The sequence below is a fragment of the Ptiloglossa arizonensis genome, chromosome 11 (genome assembly GCF_051014685.1).
Source record: "Ptiloglossa arizonensis isolate GNS036 chromosome 11, iyPtiAriz1_principal, whole genome shotgun sequence".
Lineage (NCBI taxonomy): Eukaryota > Metazoa > Arthropoda > Insecta > Hymenoptera > Colletidae > Ptiloglossa > Ptiloglossa arizonensis.
Genome location: NC_135058.1, coordinates 16,627,042 through 16,647,617, shown reverse-complemented (window position 1 = coordinate 16,647,617; position 20,576 = coordinate 16,627,042). Strand labels below are relative to the sequence as shown.

At 37.4% G+C, this 20,576-nt stretch overlaps 1 protein-coding gene across 1 annotated transcript in view; it reads right to left on the bottom strand.

The window, feature by feature from the left end:
* LOC143152849 (dynein axonemal heavy chain 1) overlaps nt 1–20,576 on the bottom strand; it is a 133,942-nt gene that overhangs the window by 27,655 nt on the left and 85,711 nt on the right. The window contains exons 22-30 of the mRNA XM_076323409.1: nt 13,907–14,061; nt 11,579–11,818; nt 9,824–9,902; nt 9,018–9,231; nt 6,220–6,382; nt 6,030–6,148; nt 5,098–5,303; nt 4,301–4,463; nt 3,888–4,048 (exon numbers count right to left, since the gene is read on the bottom strand). Coding sequence (XP_076179524.1) covers nt 3,888–4,048; nt 4,301–4,463; nt 5,098–5,303; nt 6,030–6,148; nt 6,220–6,382; nt 9,018–9,231; nt 9,824–9,902; nt 11,579–11,818; nt 13,907–14,061 — 1,500 coding nt within the window. The remainder of the gene's footprint in view (nt 1–3,887; nt 4,049–4,300; nt 4,464–5,097; nt 5,304–6,029; nt 6,149–6,219; nt 6,383–9,017; nt 9,232–9,823; nt 9,903–11,578; nt 11,819–13,906; nt 14,062–20,576) is intronic.

The window sequence follows — 20,576 nt, the reverse complement described above, 5'->3', positions numbered from 1 at the left end:
GTCTCTCTCTTTTCTTTGATCCGTCATCGTACTCGCTCGCCACGATCGTTGTAACGGCGATACTTGTTTCGAAACGCGACCGACCGAGACGTCCAACGAAATTTACGAAGCAGTTCCGAGAAATACGGGGAACTCGACTTTTACGCCACTTTCGCCGATTCTCTCTCTCTCTCTCTCTCTCTCTCTCCGTGGGAGCAACCCCCACGGTGAAACGCGGTGCTTTCCCTGGAAACGTCTCGACGATCGTTTCAGCGATATCGAGTGGGAGAAAACCGTTTCGCGAAAGAAATATAAAGTGTAATTAACAATTGAAGCCGACGACCAGATTTTTAAGCGATGGTAGATCTTCTAAAGGTATTGAGAACGGAATTGGCGAGAAAATCAAGATTTGCCAATGGAGTTCAATCGAACGAAGCTGAGTCAATTTTCAAGCTGTTCTGGACGTTACGTAGACTCTCTCTCTCTCTCGCTCGTAACGATCGAAAATGTTATTTGTCGTTGTTACATAGATAATGTATTTTTAGTACGATTTTAAGTACGATTAATTATTTTCTTGGAACGCGTTTCTCTTGTCGGGTTCTTTTTTACTCTTTCCAATCATTTTGGGACACATTCGCAAATTTGCTTCGTTCCAGACCGTTTACCCGAAAACGGGTTATCCAAACGAATTTGTCTCTCGATTGGTTCGTATAATCGACGTTCCACCGCGCACCGATATCGCGACAATTATTACGAGTGCTCGGTCCTCGAGTTTAGAAGCAACGTTGCGTGCACATCGATGCGACGATCAGCTTCAATTTTCCGATATATTTCGTTGCAGCTTCGTAAGAATATTATCAACCGATTGGCCAGATTCTCCCGATGAAAACGAGACCGAACACGACCGTATTCGGACCAATTTCTTCCTGTACGTAACGCGAATCGTGTTTAAATAATTTTTTATGCAACCGAAGATATTCGAAACAAGTTGCGTTTGGACTTATTTTTAACGAGACGACCTTACCGATCTATTGGTAACGCTCTCACGAAGATACGAGAGGAATATAAAAATATTTAATTTTCACAAGTGACTATCGTATGGTTTTAAAGCTAGTCGGTTTCTCCAACGTGTCGATCGTTCGAGTTTCGCTCTACTTTTTTGTTCTTTGCTCGAACACGCGGATGGACGTTTTTAGTTCGTTGAACAACGAGACAATTTACCACAGGGTAAAACCGAATTACGGTTGTTACATACGACGGAGAAAATGTACGCGACTGGCTTTGGACGGCCAGTTTATTTTGTCTCGATTTCGATATTACTGTAATATCGTTCTTATATCGCGCGAAAAAAGTGACTTGTCCAACCGTATTATTTTCGTCGTTAAAGGACCGATAAAAATTTTTTTATCGCCAACTCCGCGATCCAAAATGTTCTTCGAGGTAATAACGCGATGCACCCATAAAGTGTTTTATTATTTTTATAAAAAATAGGGTAATATTTTCTTTTCGTTTCGAATTTTCTAATGTTCGAGTTCAAACTTTTCCGCTGGTTTCGTACCAGCGTGCAACAAGGGTCGTATCGAACGATACGGAAGGATTATTGTTGCAAGAGAATGGAGGTAAGCGCGTACAACTTAACGAAATACGCTTAATCGTTACGCTCGAAATGAGTAAACGCGTCTGTGGCGAAGATCGGGGAGACTTTCTTGGAAAAAGAAAATCCAAGTCCTTTAATATAAAGTCTCGAATTAAAATTTAACGACACATCGCGAGCGCTGCGGGCGACGAGATACCCCGAAGTGAATTTATCTCGAGCTGTCGACCGCAAAAGGTACAACAAGAGATTTCGGGTACATCGTAAAAAAATAATAAAACTCCGCGCGTTGCGCGCTGCCGAGAGAATACTTCCCAGCTTTATTGTCGGCGCCGTGGTGAATTTATTTGAACACTCTTCACCGCGAGAAGGATATTCTTCTCGTTGAAAAGTGGTGACTTTAAACACTTGAACGCGAAACGGACTAGGGCATTATCCGGATCAGCCCTTTGTACAGTCGGTAGCAAATCTCGGTACATGTATCGTAAATTGCAACGTGTGCGATCTGTTACTTTGATCGATAAAAATGAACTTTAACGAGATACGGTTACAAGTGTGCGTAAATTAGCTCGATTGGTAGCAATAATAATCTGCAATGAACGTTGTCTGTGCAAGATTTGCACGATTCGGTAAAACGATTGTACTCGAAACTTCGAGTCGTCTCGAGTGTGTAAACTTATAACGATGCAAAACCAAAAATATATTGATTAATTTTTGATATCGATTAAAGAGGAACTTGTAGCATTTTGTGACTGAAATTTTAAATTAAAGGCCACGTTCTCTACGAATTGTTACAATAACGAGTCTCGAGCGCGATAACGTAATTCGTATCGTGGAAGGAAGGGAGATAAGTTTCCGGTTAAGGGAAACGTACCGCGTAAAACGTGTACGTTAACTTTCACTCGACAATTGTTAGTCTCAAACCTCACATTGGTTGTACCGAACGCTGTACCGTTGGCGTTCTCGGTATATTCTTCTCAATAGCATCGGGGTAGGTTTTAGAGGGTAGACTCTACACCCGGTACATTTCCCACGTGACTTCCGACCTCCCCCAAGACGTTCGGAAGGTCTTTAGATGATTTTTCCTAGCCCGAAAAAAGACTTTACGATGGTTCGCTAAAACGTCTGACCCAACACGAGTCGTAACTACTTCCAGAATCGATTTTTCTTTTCTCTGGAATACAAACGAGAAAGAGAGGGGACGGAGAGGGACACAGAGAGACAGAGACAGAGAAATGTCAGAGGGAGAGAGACAGAGAGAGTCTGTTGCATCGTAGGAAGTTTTTCTTTCGTAATTTGTGTGCTTTTGCACGTCGTTGATCGGATACTCGAGATCACACGAGAGGCTCTATTATCGGTTACCTCGATAACTGCACGATTCGCGTTACTTTTCGTGGGAATCTCCAGGTTTTGTTCCACGTATCGGTACTTGGTTGGTCAACAAAGTGCATCTGTGTCTTGGTTCTCCTGGCTCTACCGTGTAGACTCGCACGGTCGACTGTACCCGTCCGAAAAGCCAATTTTAGACGTAAAAGACCGGAGAAGGAAAAATAGAAGCGACAAAGTTCAAAAGAATTTCAACCGTGATTGCCAAACGCGAAGCTCTGACGTTGCCAACGAAACGAAGATAAATTGTTCCCGGCTCTACTATTTTTTCGTTTCTTTAACCCATTAGGCACCAATGTTTCACTCGCGGCGAACTTTCGAAAACTTATTTTTATAATGGCAGCTCGACTGCCGGACCCGATTCGATAAAAGTTTTTTCCCACGAGACACGGTGGGGGGATTCAAATTTTTACATTTTGAAATTCGGAGGGAATTTGTTCGCCAGAAACGTGATTTCCAATTTTCTCTACAGTTCGGGTAATATAAAAATTTCTCTTCGTTTTTCAGCGGAGAGATTGAAATTAAAACGGTAATCGTTGAACGGAGTATTCTTTGAAATTGTCAACGAGAGGAACGAGTAAATAGAAAATTAAGAATGGATGTATACACTTATAGTAAGTTGTTCGATAAGTTTCGTTGTTTTTCCATTGTAAAAAAGATACTACGACACTTCGAGCAAGTGTAAATATACAAACGAGTGGAGAAATCAACGCGAAACTTTACACGTGTTCGTCAAACGGTATCAATTTTCGAAAACTAAAACGACGAAGCTAATAACTCCGTTTCTTATCGAACGTGAAAACTTATCGAGTAACCCGTTAAGTTTCGACGTCTAATGGGTTAGTTAATTGCTTCCTGCTTTTTGATCGCTGTTAACGACTTCCTCGGTCCAGTGGATTAGCCGATCGAAGAAAAGCTCAGGAATTACCTTGGCGTCGTCCTCCATTTCCGGGAACGCAATGAAATGGAAATGTCGCAACAGTCTGGCAGTTACCGGATTCCTACCACCGCCTGGTGGTCCCATCGCGCCAATGAAATTTACGTCCTCGATATGTCTGAAATCTCCGATCTCCTTCCGGTCGTACCATCCTGAAAATGTTTACACCACTATATTTTGTTTGTTCTGCAACGCGGTAGAATAAACTCTACCCTTCGAAAAATTATATTCTCGGCGTACTTGACCTACAAAATTTCTTTGTTAAGGGTATCGTTTATCTTCGTAAGCATTAATCAAGTCTCAACGTATCGTATATCAATCGTCTTGCGAACGTTAGCGGGAGTTAACATTTAAGGTCGACGCGATACGGACGATTCGGTCAAGTACGAGGAGAACGGGTTCACCTTTGAAATCCATAAACTGACGAATCAATTCGATAGGCGGCTGTGCACCGTATTTATCCAGAGCGGGCATGTTCAAATCGTCGACGAAGAAAATTTGTTGTTTCAACAACGGTGGCCCGTAAGTGTTCCTGCGTCTCTTGAGTAACTTCTCATCGATCAGATCCTTTCCACGGAGAAACGTAAACAATTTAACCATTTGAAATTCAAACGGACCATCGTACAGTTTTCGATATTCTAGAGACTATAATACAATTTTCTAAATCTTCCATATCTTGGACAACTAACCGTGATACTGTTATCATATTTGAATCGTACGCAACAGTCGTAAACTACGTTCGTTTTATATAAATAAAATTAGCGCATTCTTTTGTTTGTAACGGCAATGGTTTTATCAAAATTCGTTGAACGAAGATCGTATTAAATAATACATATATGTAATAATACCATTTTTTTTTTCGATTCGACGTAATCAAAAATAAAACCTAGTTCGTTCGAGACTTACGCACGAGTCAATTTAATCCGTATCGTAATACACAATGATAAAATAATAATTTAAAGTTCCAATGCAAGTTACAACTTTTTTTCATCTACAATTAACTTGAATTTTTATTGCTAGGAGGGGCTGTAGAAAAACGAGTAAAAAGAGTAAAAAGTAGATACGTACTCGTATTCGGATGTATACATTTTCAAACGCAACCACGAATCACTGTTATTTAAATATTGGACTTTTACATTTATTTACCAAACGGTTTTGACAGCACGAGTAGGTTTTCATGGTAACGAGTTTTATGACGCACCTGGGTCTGATTGGCAGTAGTTCGAGCGGAAAACGTAATGAAATCGCAAATGAATTTCTTCGGCATGTTCCTTGACAGTTTCCCGGCTACGGTTAAAGTCTTCCCACTTCCGGTTGGTCCGACGCAGAGCACGTTCGAGTCGTTGATCAGCAAATAGCCCAACAGAGTTGCGCTTCTGATGCTGTCCATCGTTGGTACTTCGATGTCTACGACGATTGTTGAATTATTGGTTATGTAGTACGTAGCAGGACTTAAAATAAGGCTGGACCCTTAGAGTATCACTGGTAGATAAGTATGATAATGTTCGTTTAAGTTTAAGTAAATCGGGGGTACGCGTTAAAATTATCGTGGCAATTCTCCAATTACATTTTCAGGTAATTAGGAAAATTAAAATTTGTCACATTTTCACTTTAGCTTTATGATTATGGTATCGATGTAACGGTGATGTTCTCCCGATTAAAATGAGTCCAAACTCGACGTGAATTGCACTTTATTTTTAAAGTTAAATAAACTAGATGGAAAAAAAAAATAGAACAGTAATTATATTTCGTTAATTTACGTCGTGTTTGGACTTATTTTTATTATGCTTGTATCGTCTGTTAACGATTCGCAATAAATTCTCGATCTCAATGGTGCTCGATCTGTTTAGAAGGAATAACTCACGATTTTACAAACGCTGGTAATTAATAATCTAGACGTATAACGCGAATGATCGTTATAAAAGGGTCAATGCAGGATGAACTGTTCGATATTACGATCTCCATTGACTTTGTAATGTAATTCCAGCATGTTATCGTACAGTTATTCGGAGCAGTGTATAAATATCATATTTTCCATGACATCCCGGGTCAAGGAACGTTTAATGGATGGGATTTGCCAAATGTCTCTCGGTACGAGCAATTTATATATATATATTCGTATGGATAATTTACCAGCGTATTTCATTTCCGGCGTAATCGTGATCGACGGAATATTGTCTAGCCATTTGTACCATTTTGGCGGAACCGGATCCTGGCTATCGATCGAATCTGTAAAACCACCGTCGTGCAGTCTACAAGTGGGAGAAACGTTAGCCATCGGATCAAAGGAAGACGAAATATCGAGCAGTATTGCGTTGCTCACCTGTAATCAAATACCAGACCATCGTCGGGGAACGGTGTGTCGTGTTGATGAGTTTTTTGCACCGTTCTGATCCACTCGCTAAAAATACAACGACTGTTGTAGTCGAGGCTGGCCCCCAGACTCCAAACTGTCGCAAAGGCTGCCCAAGGCGAGAGCAAACTCGCTGAAACGAACAATTCATTCTTCTGAATTCGATTCGAACTGAATAAAATAATTCCAATACGTGGAACATGTTTTTATTTTATCTACGAAGAAGGAAAGTATCGTAAAGAGAATTTTTTTTAATTTTTTGCCTCTAATTCGAGGCCTATATAACAGCGGGAAACATCTTCTACCTTTAACGAGGTCGAAACTAACGTTTTATCGAATATTCTCGATAAATTCAAGTAATCGTACAAATTAGACGATCGTTATTTTACATATCGTTCTTGTTTTCGTATTTATTTTCAAGTTTATTTTCAATTTATTTTCAAGACGATCGATAGGATCGATTTAAAGATCAACTTCCTCCTAACTCGAGTTAGGATGTTCGAAAATCAGCTGCAAAGGGTACCAGAGAGACACGTTTCTTAACGAAACCGCTCTATTTTTCTCAGGCTAGAATAATGGTGCGAGAGGAGAATTTATGCGCAGACCCATTTCTCGGATTAAACACGTATGCTCGTTGCACCGAGAAGAATGCTTTCACGCGATAAATTTAGTTACCGTGTCTCTGTGTTGGTTAGACGAAACGTGTTTGTATTTAACTACTATTAATCGTTACTTGGTAAAACTGTACGGTGTGTAAATGCTTGACAACTCTAGAAGTTATACAACTATGCGAGTGTCGACTGTGCTTGACAACTCTAGCAAGCATAAAGTACAGAAAAACGTCGTTCTCCGTCATTCGAGGGAATATTCTTCATTATTGTGCCATTCAATCGTTTGAAATTGTACAATCCTTCTACCCGATTCGCGTTTTCATGGCTCGTACAGGTTCCATTTATAATTATGAAATTAATTGCAACGAATACGTTATTAATACTTCAGTGCGGAATGAATGAAATTACATAGAACGTTCTCTTTGTTAAGAAAGACAGAGAAAAGATTCGTTTGACTTTTTTATGTAAAATTCCATTCCCCTTAAAATTTATGCAGAACATTTTCAGAAATTTTTGCGAATAACGAATGCATACGAAAAACAGAAAAATTGAAAGAGTTAATTATAGCTGTCCATGGACCAACTTTTTTGAAAATTGAATCGGGTCTTGAAACGAGTGTATTAAATTTGAATACAAAGTTTATCGAAATACATCCGTGTATTTGTTGATAAAAAAAAATTGTTCTTTCTCGTGAATCACTCGATGCCATCGCTACTTTCATTGGACGAGGAAGATCGGCTAACAGCGTAAAAAGGAGAAAAGTTCTTAATAAGACAATTGTCTCGAGGTCTCCCGAGTCGATACTTTCATTCGTTTCAACACAGGTGTTTGGAACAATTCCCAATATGTTGTAACATTTGCTCGTCAATGCCTTGAATACAGCGGGAGCAAATATTAACAACGAAACAAGTGCTACGAATCTGGGTTATTGAACAATTGAACCAATTTTGTCGACGTGTCTTTCGTATTTAAAACAGTAAATAGAAATCAAAGTATTTCAAATATTAATAACACTGGGCTAATATTAAAATTCGATACGATCTTCGGTATCGTGTTAATGAATTTTTATCATCTATCGAATTTCGATAAACACGATCGACCATGGAACAATTTCATTCAAAGGTCCAATTTACGTTTGGAATTTAGATTTTAGTCGGTCACGGAAGTGTGAGCTGTAATTTTTCTTTAAATGTGTCGGTAATATTTAATTCTTTCTCTGACAATATTAATGCACTGTTCAGTTGTTGTTCGTTGCGAAAGACAAAAGGTAAAATACGATCCTCTAGCTGTTTCTAGTTTCGAATAGTGTGACGGTGTACTGTTTCAGTAGTAGGTGTAATCTATTTCGGAGACAGTAGTGCACTTTACGAACGACGCGCCACGATTGTGGTTTATTGTGGAATACGGGCAATTTTAACGTACGGGGATACAGGATTCCTTGGATACGAAAAGATGACCTTTGCAAATACGACTTTGAAGCGATCTCGTCCTTAGAAATTTCAAATTGAGCGACGAAAGTTTTATCGATGCACAATTAATTTTCTCCGGTCGAATATTCGTATTGTGCTTCGTTGTTTCAATATTTTACTACGCGTCATATTTGAAGAGAAAACGAATTTTGCGTCGGCGAAGGTTATAATATTTTTATCCATGACCGTGTAACCTATAACCTTTTCCCACCTTCAAAATAAGTAGAATAAGCTTATATTTTCTACCCGTATCAGACACCCCTCTTATATCTCTACGGATTAACGTATCTAAATATAATTGTATCGCAGATGTTTGATTACACAATATACAATACCTTTTTTTTTCCATATTAAATATCGAATCATTTTATTACGATTAGTAAAATTATTTCGATTTGTGATTTTTCAATAGAACCGACGTTAATTAATTTTAACTGCGATTTAAACTTTTCATTCGAGATAGTTACTTCGAGTATACGAATTATTGGGTCAGTTGGTACACTTTTAAATGTCAATTTGGATACAAAAATTGTGCATAAATATTGTTACATTTTTACTCTTGGTATTCGTATCGATAAATTTATTATTTTTTTCATATCGTGAAATGACGTTTAAAGATTCTCAATGTGTTTGCTATTCCGTTATACCGATTTAATTTAAAGTCGTCAAACTTAAAACTGATCCTTACGAATGATTTCTTGAAAGGGGGCGGGCGGGGGAGCTTTTCCATCTCGGCCAGCCATTGGACCGATTCTGAAGTTCATCAGATTTATGTAAGACTGCACCATTCCGCAATCCACAGTGTTCACGATCTCTTTTAAGCTACCGCGCAAAATCTTCAGACCCGGAAATAGATAGTGACTGGTCAGTTCGGCGATTCTATCGACGTGGTTGCTCATATTCTGCAATCGAACAATTAACTCCGTGGGAACCGTTTCCATCGCTAATTAATATTTGTCTTTAAAAATAAATTAAATCTATACAAACATAAATAATTATGATACGAAACGTCTTCTTCGGTTTCAATTTATGAATAATGATTCCTGGGAGATGAACGTTGGAAATTAAATTTTAGATGTGGTAACGTAATTTAATTAAAATTCTCCACGTTATTAGGTCGACCGAATGAACCGATAAGAAGCGATGCCCGCGGGAGAATGAAAAATTATGAAAATATTCGTTCAGGGGAATAACTCTTGGATCGTGATAGAACGTTTCTTCTTTGGAAGAACAATGGAGTTGAGCAGTAAGCGGGTTAGAAATGAAGTGCAACGTCTTCGTACTCTGTGATTCCACGGAAACATAATTACATTTACTTCGTTCCTACGTGCAAAACTTGGTACTTAAAATTAGAAAATCGATAAAGGAGACTCTCGAATTCTATACTACCACGAGCAGCGTTGTTCATTTTTTTATCCAGGTTTTTGGTTGACCGTAGATTCAATCGTTGCAATTTATTAGAGTTCTCGACGTTCGATTTCTTAAAATACTCACTCGAGGCAATGATTTTAGCCAGCAGTTGATAAACGGATCGAGACCAAGACCCTCCGGTTCCAAATACACCATGCCACATCTGAGGGAAAATGCCAGTAATTAATTTCATCATTAAAGCGGTGACACAGCCCCCTATTTAACCTTTGGAAGCTACTATTAATGCTTTACGACGATCAACTTGATTTGTGCAATTTAATCTCTATATTCCATCGTATTTTATGTAACGCGTACAGCATGTGCATTCTAATGCACACATTGCACACAATATAGCACGCAATGCACATTATTCGTCGTGTACCATAAACTGTGCCTATCTCGCTACATATTACGTGCTATGTACAATGCATCCCTGCTCAGAAGTTTTAGGACAGTTGACCGAAACGCTATCAATTTCTGAATTACTACAACTTCGTGAAAAATGATCGTATCGTAATCTTCTTTAGCTCATTTTAAAGGTAGAAAATTTTCTCATACCGGAGAGCGAAATTCTAAAAAGAATGGGTAAATAAAACGAGCGATTCTGGTACAAGGGATGATTTTTTCCTTAGAATCGAAAAGTAGCTCACCGAAGTACGGCACAATGCTTAGTTTGGATCAGTGAAAATTTCCATGCAAAGTTTTGAATAGAAATCGTCAAATTGGGGTGCGATAAACCGCAAGCCTCCCCTTTCGCTTAAATCTAATTCCGAGTAAACTTCATTCCTCTCTCTAGGAGGGAATATTTTCTCAGTGACAATTTAGTTGTAGAGAGTAACGTGGAAGTAAAGTTTGTGGAAAAAATCGTAAAAAATTCATTCGTGTGCTTCTTCCTGGCGCGCAAAGCGAATCTCGCGGCAACAATTGTGCGAGAAGTGTCGAGAAATTTGCGATTCGGTGTCCATTGGAATTTCTGTGGGTTTTCTCGTTCGTTGTCGTGTTCATTTAATGTTTTATGCGCGCGATCGATAGCGAACGGTTGTTCGATCGTAGGAAACTCGGAGCAGCGGTGTGTGTTGGTTTTTACTCGAAATAAGTACCTGGAACTCGTGTTCTGGGCGTGGAAAGGAATGGAAAGCATCGTGCAAAATGTAATCTGGGGTTCAGTGAAATGGAAACGTGCTTCGGAACTGCGTACGGTGGATTATTAATGATACCTTAATGCGAGACGAATGTACCTGTAGTACGCCAACGCGGTCGGATGCTGTGTAATTCGGAAGTCCAAGCAATTCGAAATATTCCCGCCGGGAAATGAATTTCGACGAATTGAAATTCGTTAAGTAACCCTCGGGGAATTTTTCGTGTCGTCGAATTATTTTACAAGTTTCTTTTTTCGTCGAGCACGACTATCGAGTGGAAACAGTTTAATTCGTTTCATTTACCGGATATATTTCAATTGAACGTTCGAATACAAATTATTTGCAAACAATGTTTCGTTTGCTCGGATCGTCGATCGATGGAAATATGTAAATTCTAGGTGTTGCGAAGTATTTGTATTTAATACAATAATTGTTATTATTTACCGTTAATTGATTTTTATTGCGATGTTAAAAAGAGACGAGAAGTATTTTGTTTCCGAATAGCGATTCGTTTTTTGTCAGTCTGTATCGATAAATTGCGATCAGAGAAACGCAATAATTATAGCATTTGAATTATAGAATTAAATATCTCACAATGAAGAAAGAAAAAATTTAACCAACGATGGAATAACCATCGCGAATAAATCTCTATACGTTGGTTTTATTCGATTAAAATTTGGATCGTTTTCGATTACTGTACCTCGACACCGTGGCTGGCGAGGCCACTCTCAGATCTGCGACTTCAAACATCATAGTCATCGTCGGTAGGATTTGCATTATTTCGCCAGACGTAAGACAAAGTTTCTTATTGTCGTCCAGTACAGTGTTCATATTCTCGATCCAAACAGCGTCGACAGGCCCGTCGAATACGTACCAACGTTTATCGGTATCGTTTGTGGATATACCAGCTCTCAGCAGCGTTGAGAAAATACCATCGGTCCTGAAGACGAGAACAAACGTTTACGGTACGATAGAAATTAATAAAAAATTCATTTATTTGCTCTTCGTAAAGGTTAACATACAAATGAATTCTGGACTCTGGTTATTCAAAGCTCTGGATGGAATTAAGATTTAACGATTACGATCGATAAAGAATAATTTATCTGTTACAGGTAGGACCCGCGGGAGAAACCTTACCACGATGATTTTTCTATCTGGAAAAGTGATTAATTGAATTTCGGCGCTTTTAAGTAAAAAGTACAACTTCTACGATATCGTGTTCGGTATAAGAAACCTTTTAACTAGTTTGTTCGGGTGTTTTAATATCAACATCGGTATAAATATCCTTTTAGGTAAGTTCGACAGGGGTTTGGGAATCATCATCGGTCGTAATGCATTCCTGCACTATCTTTATTAGGTATGCGAGAACCATAATCGATAATAGTTCGCTTCCAAGTTCCCCTTTCCCTACAGTGATTAGCTAAAACGATACGATATACACATTGGGGAGCTTCTAACAATATTAATCGAAAGAACCTAGATCGGGAAGCCTTCAAGATCTCATTGCACGGTCTATCGATGAATGCAGAATGATCGATGTTTCATTGTGACTGCACAATATCGATTAAACACGGGCTGCGTTGTTGTTGGGCGACAGGTCGTGTTCGATGCTACAGATCACAGGTTTATGGATCATCGACACTATTCAATATCGATACGTTCACAGAGCCTAATGAAGCTACCTGCAATGCAGACGAAACGTTGGAATTATTTTCCGAAAGGGTGTCCCGGGAGCCTTTGATAGTTTTAATCATCGGATTAATTTGTAATACTCCGTTTCTTTTGTGCACCTTTTCAATCGGGAATCCTATACCTTTACCGCGTCTTCCTTTTTAAACGGATAGTATTTCATTTAATTAAATCGAAGAAAATTATCACATTTCATTATAGTACTTTGCACAGCCCTGTTCGTACGATATTATCATACCAATTATTTTTAATTAACGCGGTCACGGGATCCGAATAAGCTGTTTCAACGTTTCGGGAAATAACGAGAGCTGTACGGATATTTGTGAATAAATTTCAATAAGTACAAGAGCAAGGGCAAGTGATTCAAGTGACGCGCGTCTTTCCATTGAAATTTTTGGCAGTTAAGGGACAAAAATCGCTACCAAGCCCACTTTTCGATCAACTGGCTGTTCAGAATCTGTTTCTCGAATGCGAGAATTACTACTGCAAAACGAAATACTATCGTCCAAAAACGTTCACTTTATCAGACTTTTTTCGAAACAAATTGAACAACCGCATCGGTGATTTTGAACGATCGATTTGATTAAACGGCAATATTATAATGGATAAATACGGGGCGATAGGTTTTCCATTTTTATTCGCTACCAGTTTCCTGGTAAAATTAATTTCAATGCGAAAATTCTGCTCCTTTCGTTCGAGCTTGATCGAGTTCGAAGTAAACCTGTCGCTATTTGTTTATTTTGTAAAACGACGATGAAAGCCAATCGATCCGTCCGTAGAGCGTATACAGCTTAAAATTGCCTCTCTGGATAACTATTGTATATCTCTACGGAATCCGTTTAACGGATAGAATCTGTATGTAAAAAAGAAAAAAAAGGAAAAACGAAAACAAAGTCAATACAAACATTCGATTTGTTTCTCCGTGTTTCCGAATAACAGCCAGTTTTTTGTTCAAACAACTTGTACCTTTTTATTTTCACATCGGGTGTCGAAGATGATCGTCTTGCAACTGAATGCAAGTTTTGTGAATGTGTTTCTTCGCGCACCTTCTCGTCGGTTCTCGACGAGTATTTTGTAAACAATTTTTTGTCTTATGAAAATATATGTCTGTTTGAAAATATTTTCACTTCGCGATAATTTATTGGTATAGACGAAGACCATAAAAATATTTACGATTACCACGAGCAATAGGTGAAAAGGTACATCGTACATTGGAAGAGAAAATGAATTCTTAACTTCACTTCAGGTGTCAGTGGCCTTTCGAAAGTAAAAAAGGGATCGATTTCGATGCAAAACAGCACGAAGATTTGGTTTCAGGTTACGTTGGAAATTCACTCACCATTCGCGTGTATTCAGATCGTATTCACCGTAGAGCTGCCCCATCGTGATCGATTTCGGATTTAAAACGTACGTGATCACCGGTGTGAATGGTTTGCTACTCGGTTGCAACTGACCTCTTAATTTCGTACACGCTTGTTGCAGAACTTCGTAGCACTGTAAGAAATAAGACAATTTAGACTGAAAGTAGACGTTGCTTTACACATTGCATTGTAATATAATTAATTAGTATTATTAAACTCATTACTATCACATTGTATACGCGTAATACAGTTTACTATACGGTAAGTGAAATAAAAATAAGCGAGAAAAGTTCGACAACTCTAAACGTTGACATGCATAATCACGCAAACAAAGAGATTAATTATTTAGAAATTCTACATAAATAACATTTAAATTATATTCCCTTTCCAAGAGTATTATACGTAGGGATTTTAATTTCGTTTCCATCAATTTTATCGCGTGTTGCACGATACTCGCAAGAATTTACTTAACAGAAGTGGCATTTGGTCAATCGGTTTTGACAAATATTACGTCGAGCCACCGTCTGCAATTACAAGTACAGAAATAACTGCACCGCTTCGCGTGATCTATTTACGTTGTCCTTCTATCGTCTTAGCGAATACAATTAAAACGATAGAAGCGCGATTATTCTTCGTACTGTCGAGAATACGGTGAAATTTTTTGCAGGCACGTATTACTCGATTGTATTGTATCGTAGAAAGACAAACGCGATGGTCGACGTTCATTCTTCCCGCGAGTTTATTAAAATCTCGGCCAGATTTTCGTGTTTAACAAAAAAGGTCGCATTCTCGTTGGCTTTCGGTTTATCGCGTGATTTAACGAGGCACGAAACGCGTAACGATCCTTTCGTTATCAACGGGTCACCTTTTAATCGTAAATGAAAAAAAAAACGATAACGAAACCTGTCGGAAAATAATTCTCGACAATCGTTCCGCTCTATTGTATAGTATTATCCGGATACTGAAACGCAAGTAACTGAATAACAATTTATTGAAATGGTAAATATTATTTTCGAAACAAGCGGATAAATAAACACTCGTTATCGAATATTAAAGCTCCTGTTTCTCGTTTTCGGTAACGGTGAATGCGCTTTCACGTTCGAACAATGCACGTTGCAATCACGATATATCGATCGTGAAGTGCATCTTAATAAATTTCATCAATTTGATCGGCAATCGTGTTACGTAACATAAGCTTCGCCGGAAGCATCGCAACGTTATTTTACTTAGCTGGGTTAAGTAGAAGTTTTGAAATTACGAAAGCACGGTTCGCATAAAGATATTTTTGTCGATACGGAGTTCAGAACGCATAAGGATTCGTCGATGGTTGCCGAATGAAAAGTAATTTACCGTTTCGCAACGCGCTTTGACTATACTTGATTAGTTTCGAAGCCATTGTCCGACATCGATAGAGAAAAAATTTCAAAACGCGAACTTGGAACGATTCTATGAAATTCTCAGTTTGGAAAACTGACGTTTCAACTAACGCCGAGAATCAAACGTTACGCGGTTAAAATGCCACGAGAAACAATGTTTAACCAAACAATTCGGTTGTAGATTAGTTTTTCACGTATGAGTGGTAAAAGGTGCGATTATATTTTTATTCGTCACAAATTTTGTTACCGCAATTAAATAATACGAGCGACGAACGAAAGAAAGATTTTTTTTCTCGTGTAAAATATCTAAGCAACATTAATACATACGATCGAATCGGTAATTGTACTTTTATTCATTAACGGATCGAAAATTTTCCTATCATACCGTCGATGAATAAAAATATAATTACTTCTTTGATCATTTTCATTGGTGTGGTTTTAGATACTTTTCGTTATTTTTATTCTTTCAAGAGCGTATTCTAAAAGCAGAGTCACGTAATAATAGATTCTCTCAATGTGGTACGAGATAAACAAATGAAAATAACAATGCTCATTGTTATCGAACTATTTACGTTACGAACGATCCAGTATAATGGGAGCAATTATTTCAGATAATGGGGTTTCTAAAATTCGAAAGAAGATTAAACTTTATTTCGAAACAACATTTCGAAAAAGATTTTTTAAATACAAAAATATCAGTTTTTACGGGCAAAACGGATTTTGAAATATAATGAAGCACGAAAGAGAAAATATTTTATTTTGACGGATTTTCCACAAATTTAACGAGCTTCTAAAGAATTAAGTAGAAGAATTAACGAAGCAAAAGCGACGTAAAAAAAAGAAAGAAAAAAAAAAAACGAACGATACACCCGTAGAATATCCAACAGCCACGGTGGGGTTAATTCCACATTTACTTTGAAGAGGCAATTGAATTCCCGTCCACTTAATAGAACGGAGCTTACCCCTACACTTAATAGACATAAGCAGCTATTTAAAGTCATAAAATTTTTTTTCCAAAGCTGTCTCGGAGATACACTTTCCGTGGACGAGACGGAGATAATCGGTACGTAACAGCACGGATGCAATTTTGTAATAAAATTTCGGATCAAGTTGGATTTACTTCTGATTGCGATACGTTGCTTCGATAATATCTAAATCTCCGTCGTTTGATCGATACTTTCGGAACGAGAAATTAAATCGTACCGTTTCACGTTTCACGTGATATCTTTAGAAAAGGAGCTTACAAAGTGTCGCATCCAATTCGCAGTTTAGCTCTCTTCGCGTATTTATTATTATTAGCATTATTATTACTATTACTATTACTATTATTATTCTCTGCTATGCAAATTGAAAGAAAGTGTATACTCGGTTCGAACGATTATTTTTATCTCGTTATACAACGTTACACATATCTCATTAAAGATACACACATTATCGCATGGGATATACAAAATGAGTTTCGATTATTGATCGGTACATCACCATATTTAATCACGAATTTAATTAAACATACATATTTTCAACACAATCCTGCGCGCATGAATTTGATATTCGTTCGTTCTAAAAATTAATAATACTGCAATGCGATATCGTAAGGTTCGTAAGAATCGAATCGATAAAATTTATTAACACGTTTCGGACATTAAGATCGTCGAAATTTAAATATCAAAATTATCTACTGTTTCGATTCGTAATCGTCTCGATCTGAATAATTATTCCAAGCCGATTAATAATAAGATTGCACGTAAGAAGTGGTACCCATAGATAGAAATCTAACAAACGCGAAGTAATTCAATGTTCAATATCATTATTACTCTTTGGTTCTTTCCATTACTCCTACCGTTGTTGTTTCCGAATTTCATATTTTGTTGTACAAATTCTCTTCTCTTATCGTTGCTCTTGATTATTTTATTGCAATTTGTATTATATTATTTTGAAGATTGTATAACAAGTACGCTTAATTTCACTTCTATACATTCCTGTAGATAACTTTCTATTTCCGTTTTCTTCTTTCCTTTCTTTCTTTTTTCTTTCTTTCTTTCTTCGCTCAATAATGCTTTTTTTAAATTTTTAACGTACACGATCTTCGTACAATAAAGACATACTATTCCCGTCCATCTTGGAAAACGCAAAACCTATTAAAAAAATTGATTGGACATTTTTCATCCCGGTTTAACGGGCATACAAGTCAGAAGTCATTATTCGTGCGCTTTTCTCGTCATTGTTGTGCCATTTTCGCAAACAACGGAGGGCGGTTTGTAAAAAAAAAAAAAAAACAATACAAAAAGGCTCGACCCGACGGTCTCCGGAATTCAATAGTAACGCTACGATTGAAAAAAAATTTCATCAAGCGAAAGACTGTATTAACTGGAATTGCGAGAAGGTTGAGGTCACGGGCTCATACTTTTATAGGGAAAGGTTTCCATTATTCATCACCGTCGCCTCGCTGTTTTTTACACGCACCTTAATTCGCATTGTCGATGTAGAAATAATCGACTACGAGGAATAAGTTGAACGTCAGCGGAAATAACGCAATTTTTCACAGAGAGATATAATTGTCCATTAAAGAAACATCAATACGTATATTTCGCTCGACGACAGACGAGATATTTCGTATCGTCGTTTCGCACGTAATTTTTGCAGTCGTGTTTCGGGTCATTTGAAATCACTTTTAAACGGTAAAACGTAGGATATTTAGAAAATGATCGAATAGAAGATTACTGATAAAGTTTTTATAAAATTGTCAGAGTTCCAATTTATGAGAAGCAGTATGTGTACTAAGTAAACAAACTTGTGTAAGAATTTTCAGCCCTTAATTTTATACCGAACAAGATTTCATGGGTTTCGGATTTGCACAGTAGATACAGAGACGAAATTTTTATCTAGACGGAAGATAAGATTTGTACCGACGATATTTTGTACGTTTCTTATATCTTATCTTTTCCTACAGTTCTGCATTTAAATATAACAAATTTTTAATGCACCAGACGTACACAATATAAATTGAAATATGAAAGAAAATATGGTACGTGGAAGTAAAAGTGAATATATATTTACGGTGTACAGACGACGTACAATATTTTTCATAAATAGGAGACAATTCAGTAGATTGAAATATTATTAACAGATTTCACTATGCTGGTTGCACAACTTTGAAAATTTCCCAATAACCAAAAAGAAAAGATAGAAACATATAAGTATAAATTGTTCTCTTAAATCTCTAGTTCTCTGTTGCAAAATTCAACAAAATTTCATAAAGTTATCGGTAAAAAGTAGACGAGAACTTTTTCGTCTCTTCATCTTATGAATTCCACGTTCGTAATAATGACAGGGTTTCCGCGAAGAAGTTTCCAGGAAATCTTAGCGCAAAAAAAGCCGCAAGTAGGTGAACGTTACAAAGAACGAGCCAGCTATTAACGGGATGAAACAGTTTCGACACGGTGATCGCGATTTCGCTGTTTTTTAATTTTGAAAACGCTCACGATACCGAGAACCGTGTATTACTCGTAAGTAGCTGTTTCATTATACGTCGACTTGTTTCACTTGCAGATGTAGTGTAATATTTTGCCCGAGGGTGTGCTCCAGCGAAACGTAAAACTAACAGCGGATAATACGGGTCAATGGTTGCACCGTGATTTAAAAAAAACTACGAAAACCGGTATCGGATTTTAAAGTAAACAGGGGAACAAATAATGTAACGCGAATTCCTTCGAGCGAGAAACATTTATTGCGTAAAAGAAAGGAACAGAGAAATTACGAAAGAATGTTCAAAGAACTATCTTTGAAGGTACCATTAATCGTGTATATTTCCAGGACTGTGGTTTGCAACATTTAGGAAATTGGAGCATAAATTTATAACGCGAAACACAACAGTAGGGAACATTTTAAACAGATTCGATGGAAATGGGATAAAGTAATATTGTAATTGCGAGAAAGTGTTATTTAAAAATAGAGTTTCGTTCGGGTATTTATAAGAGAAATGTATAGGATACGATATAATATTTATAGGTAAATTTACTCGAAATGAAATATTCGCATTGTGCTTAAATCTGTTTAACGGATGAATAAAATAACACGCGAAGTGAAAAATAGTACGTAATATACAGAAGGTAGTATTTTGTAGACACATCTGGGTCACTTCACTGAAAAGACTTCCGAATGTCCATCAAGAGTTACCCGAAAATGAAAAGTTCCTACAAATCGGTGAGTGACGCCCTCTTCGTTTTATTATCTTTACTTTTGGTTCAAAATTTCATCGAAAAGAAGTCTTCATCGAACGAGTGTTTCGCAAAGTTTATTCGGAGTCCATTTATTGCGTTAAATTTACGCAGCGTTAAAACTGTACGCGATTCGTTATTGAAATCGAGTTACTGCTAAATTTTAAATATTAAATTTACCGTTAATAATTTACACGATTTACCAACACGAAGGTGGTTATTTTACGTACCGTTGTGTTCAGTTGGACCGAAATAAAATGTCTCGGAATGATATTTACGTAAGTAATTATTAAACTGGTTATTCGAAGCACTATTCGCGTGTACGGATATATACAGCTTCGAGTAATTTCGTTTATAATTGCTCGGATACCTTGAAGAGATTCAAATGATTATTTCGTATCGAAAATTTAAATATACCCACGACCAATTATTTTAAATCGTGTTCAATTCGATCAAAATGCACGAAGTAGAAACTTGGCCAGTTCTATTGTTTCAAAAGAGGAACAAAATTGAAAAAAGCACAAAAAAATATGCGCGTACAAGAAGAAAAATTTTCATCGCTGTCGACCATAAAATATTTCTCGCTACCTTGACGTTTAACGTTGCGCTTGAGAAACCGGATCGTTAGCAACGCGTCGTGGTTCGCGTAACGTGGAGTAACCTCACGTCCTGGTGGTAATCCAATGCTGCCATTATTAATTTTGATTTGGATAAATAGTCCCGAGACAGTTCGTCTTCGCTACGGTTTCATTTTCCTTGAAAGTACAACGGTAACACCCCAAGCTGAGCAATTAAATACAGAAAAGTATTACGTATTTAGAAAGACGTTAAATGTAACGGTATGTTGTTACAGAGAAATTATCTACTTGTTTACGCGTACATTTTTTGAAGCGGTGGAGATTACGAAGACATCGCTAAATTTTTAGTCATGTTTATAATCTGTATTGGAACAAAATGTTGCGTATCTATTTACGTACAATCTGTTCCATTTTCTACAACAGAAAGAAAACTTACTTTCCCCTTAAAAGTTACTATTTTTACATCGAAATAACACA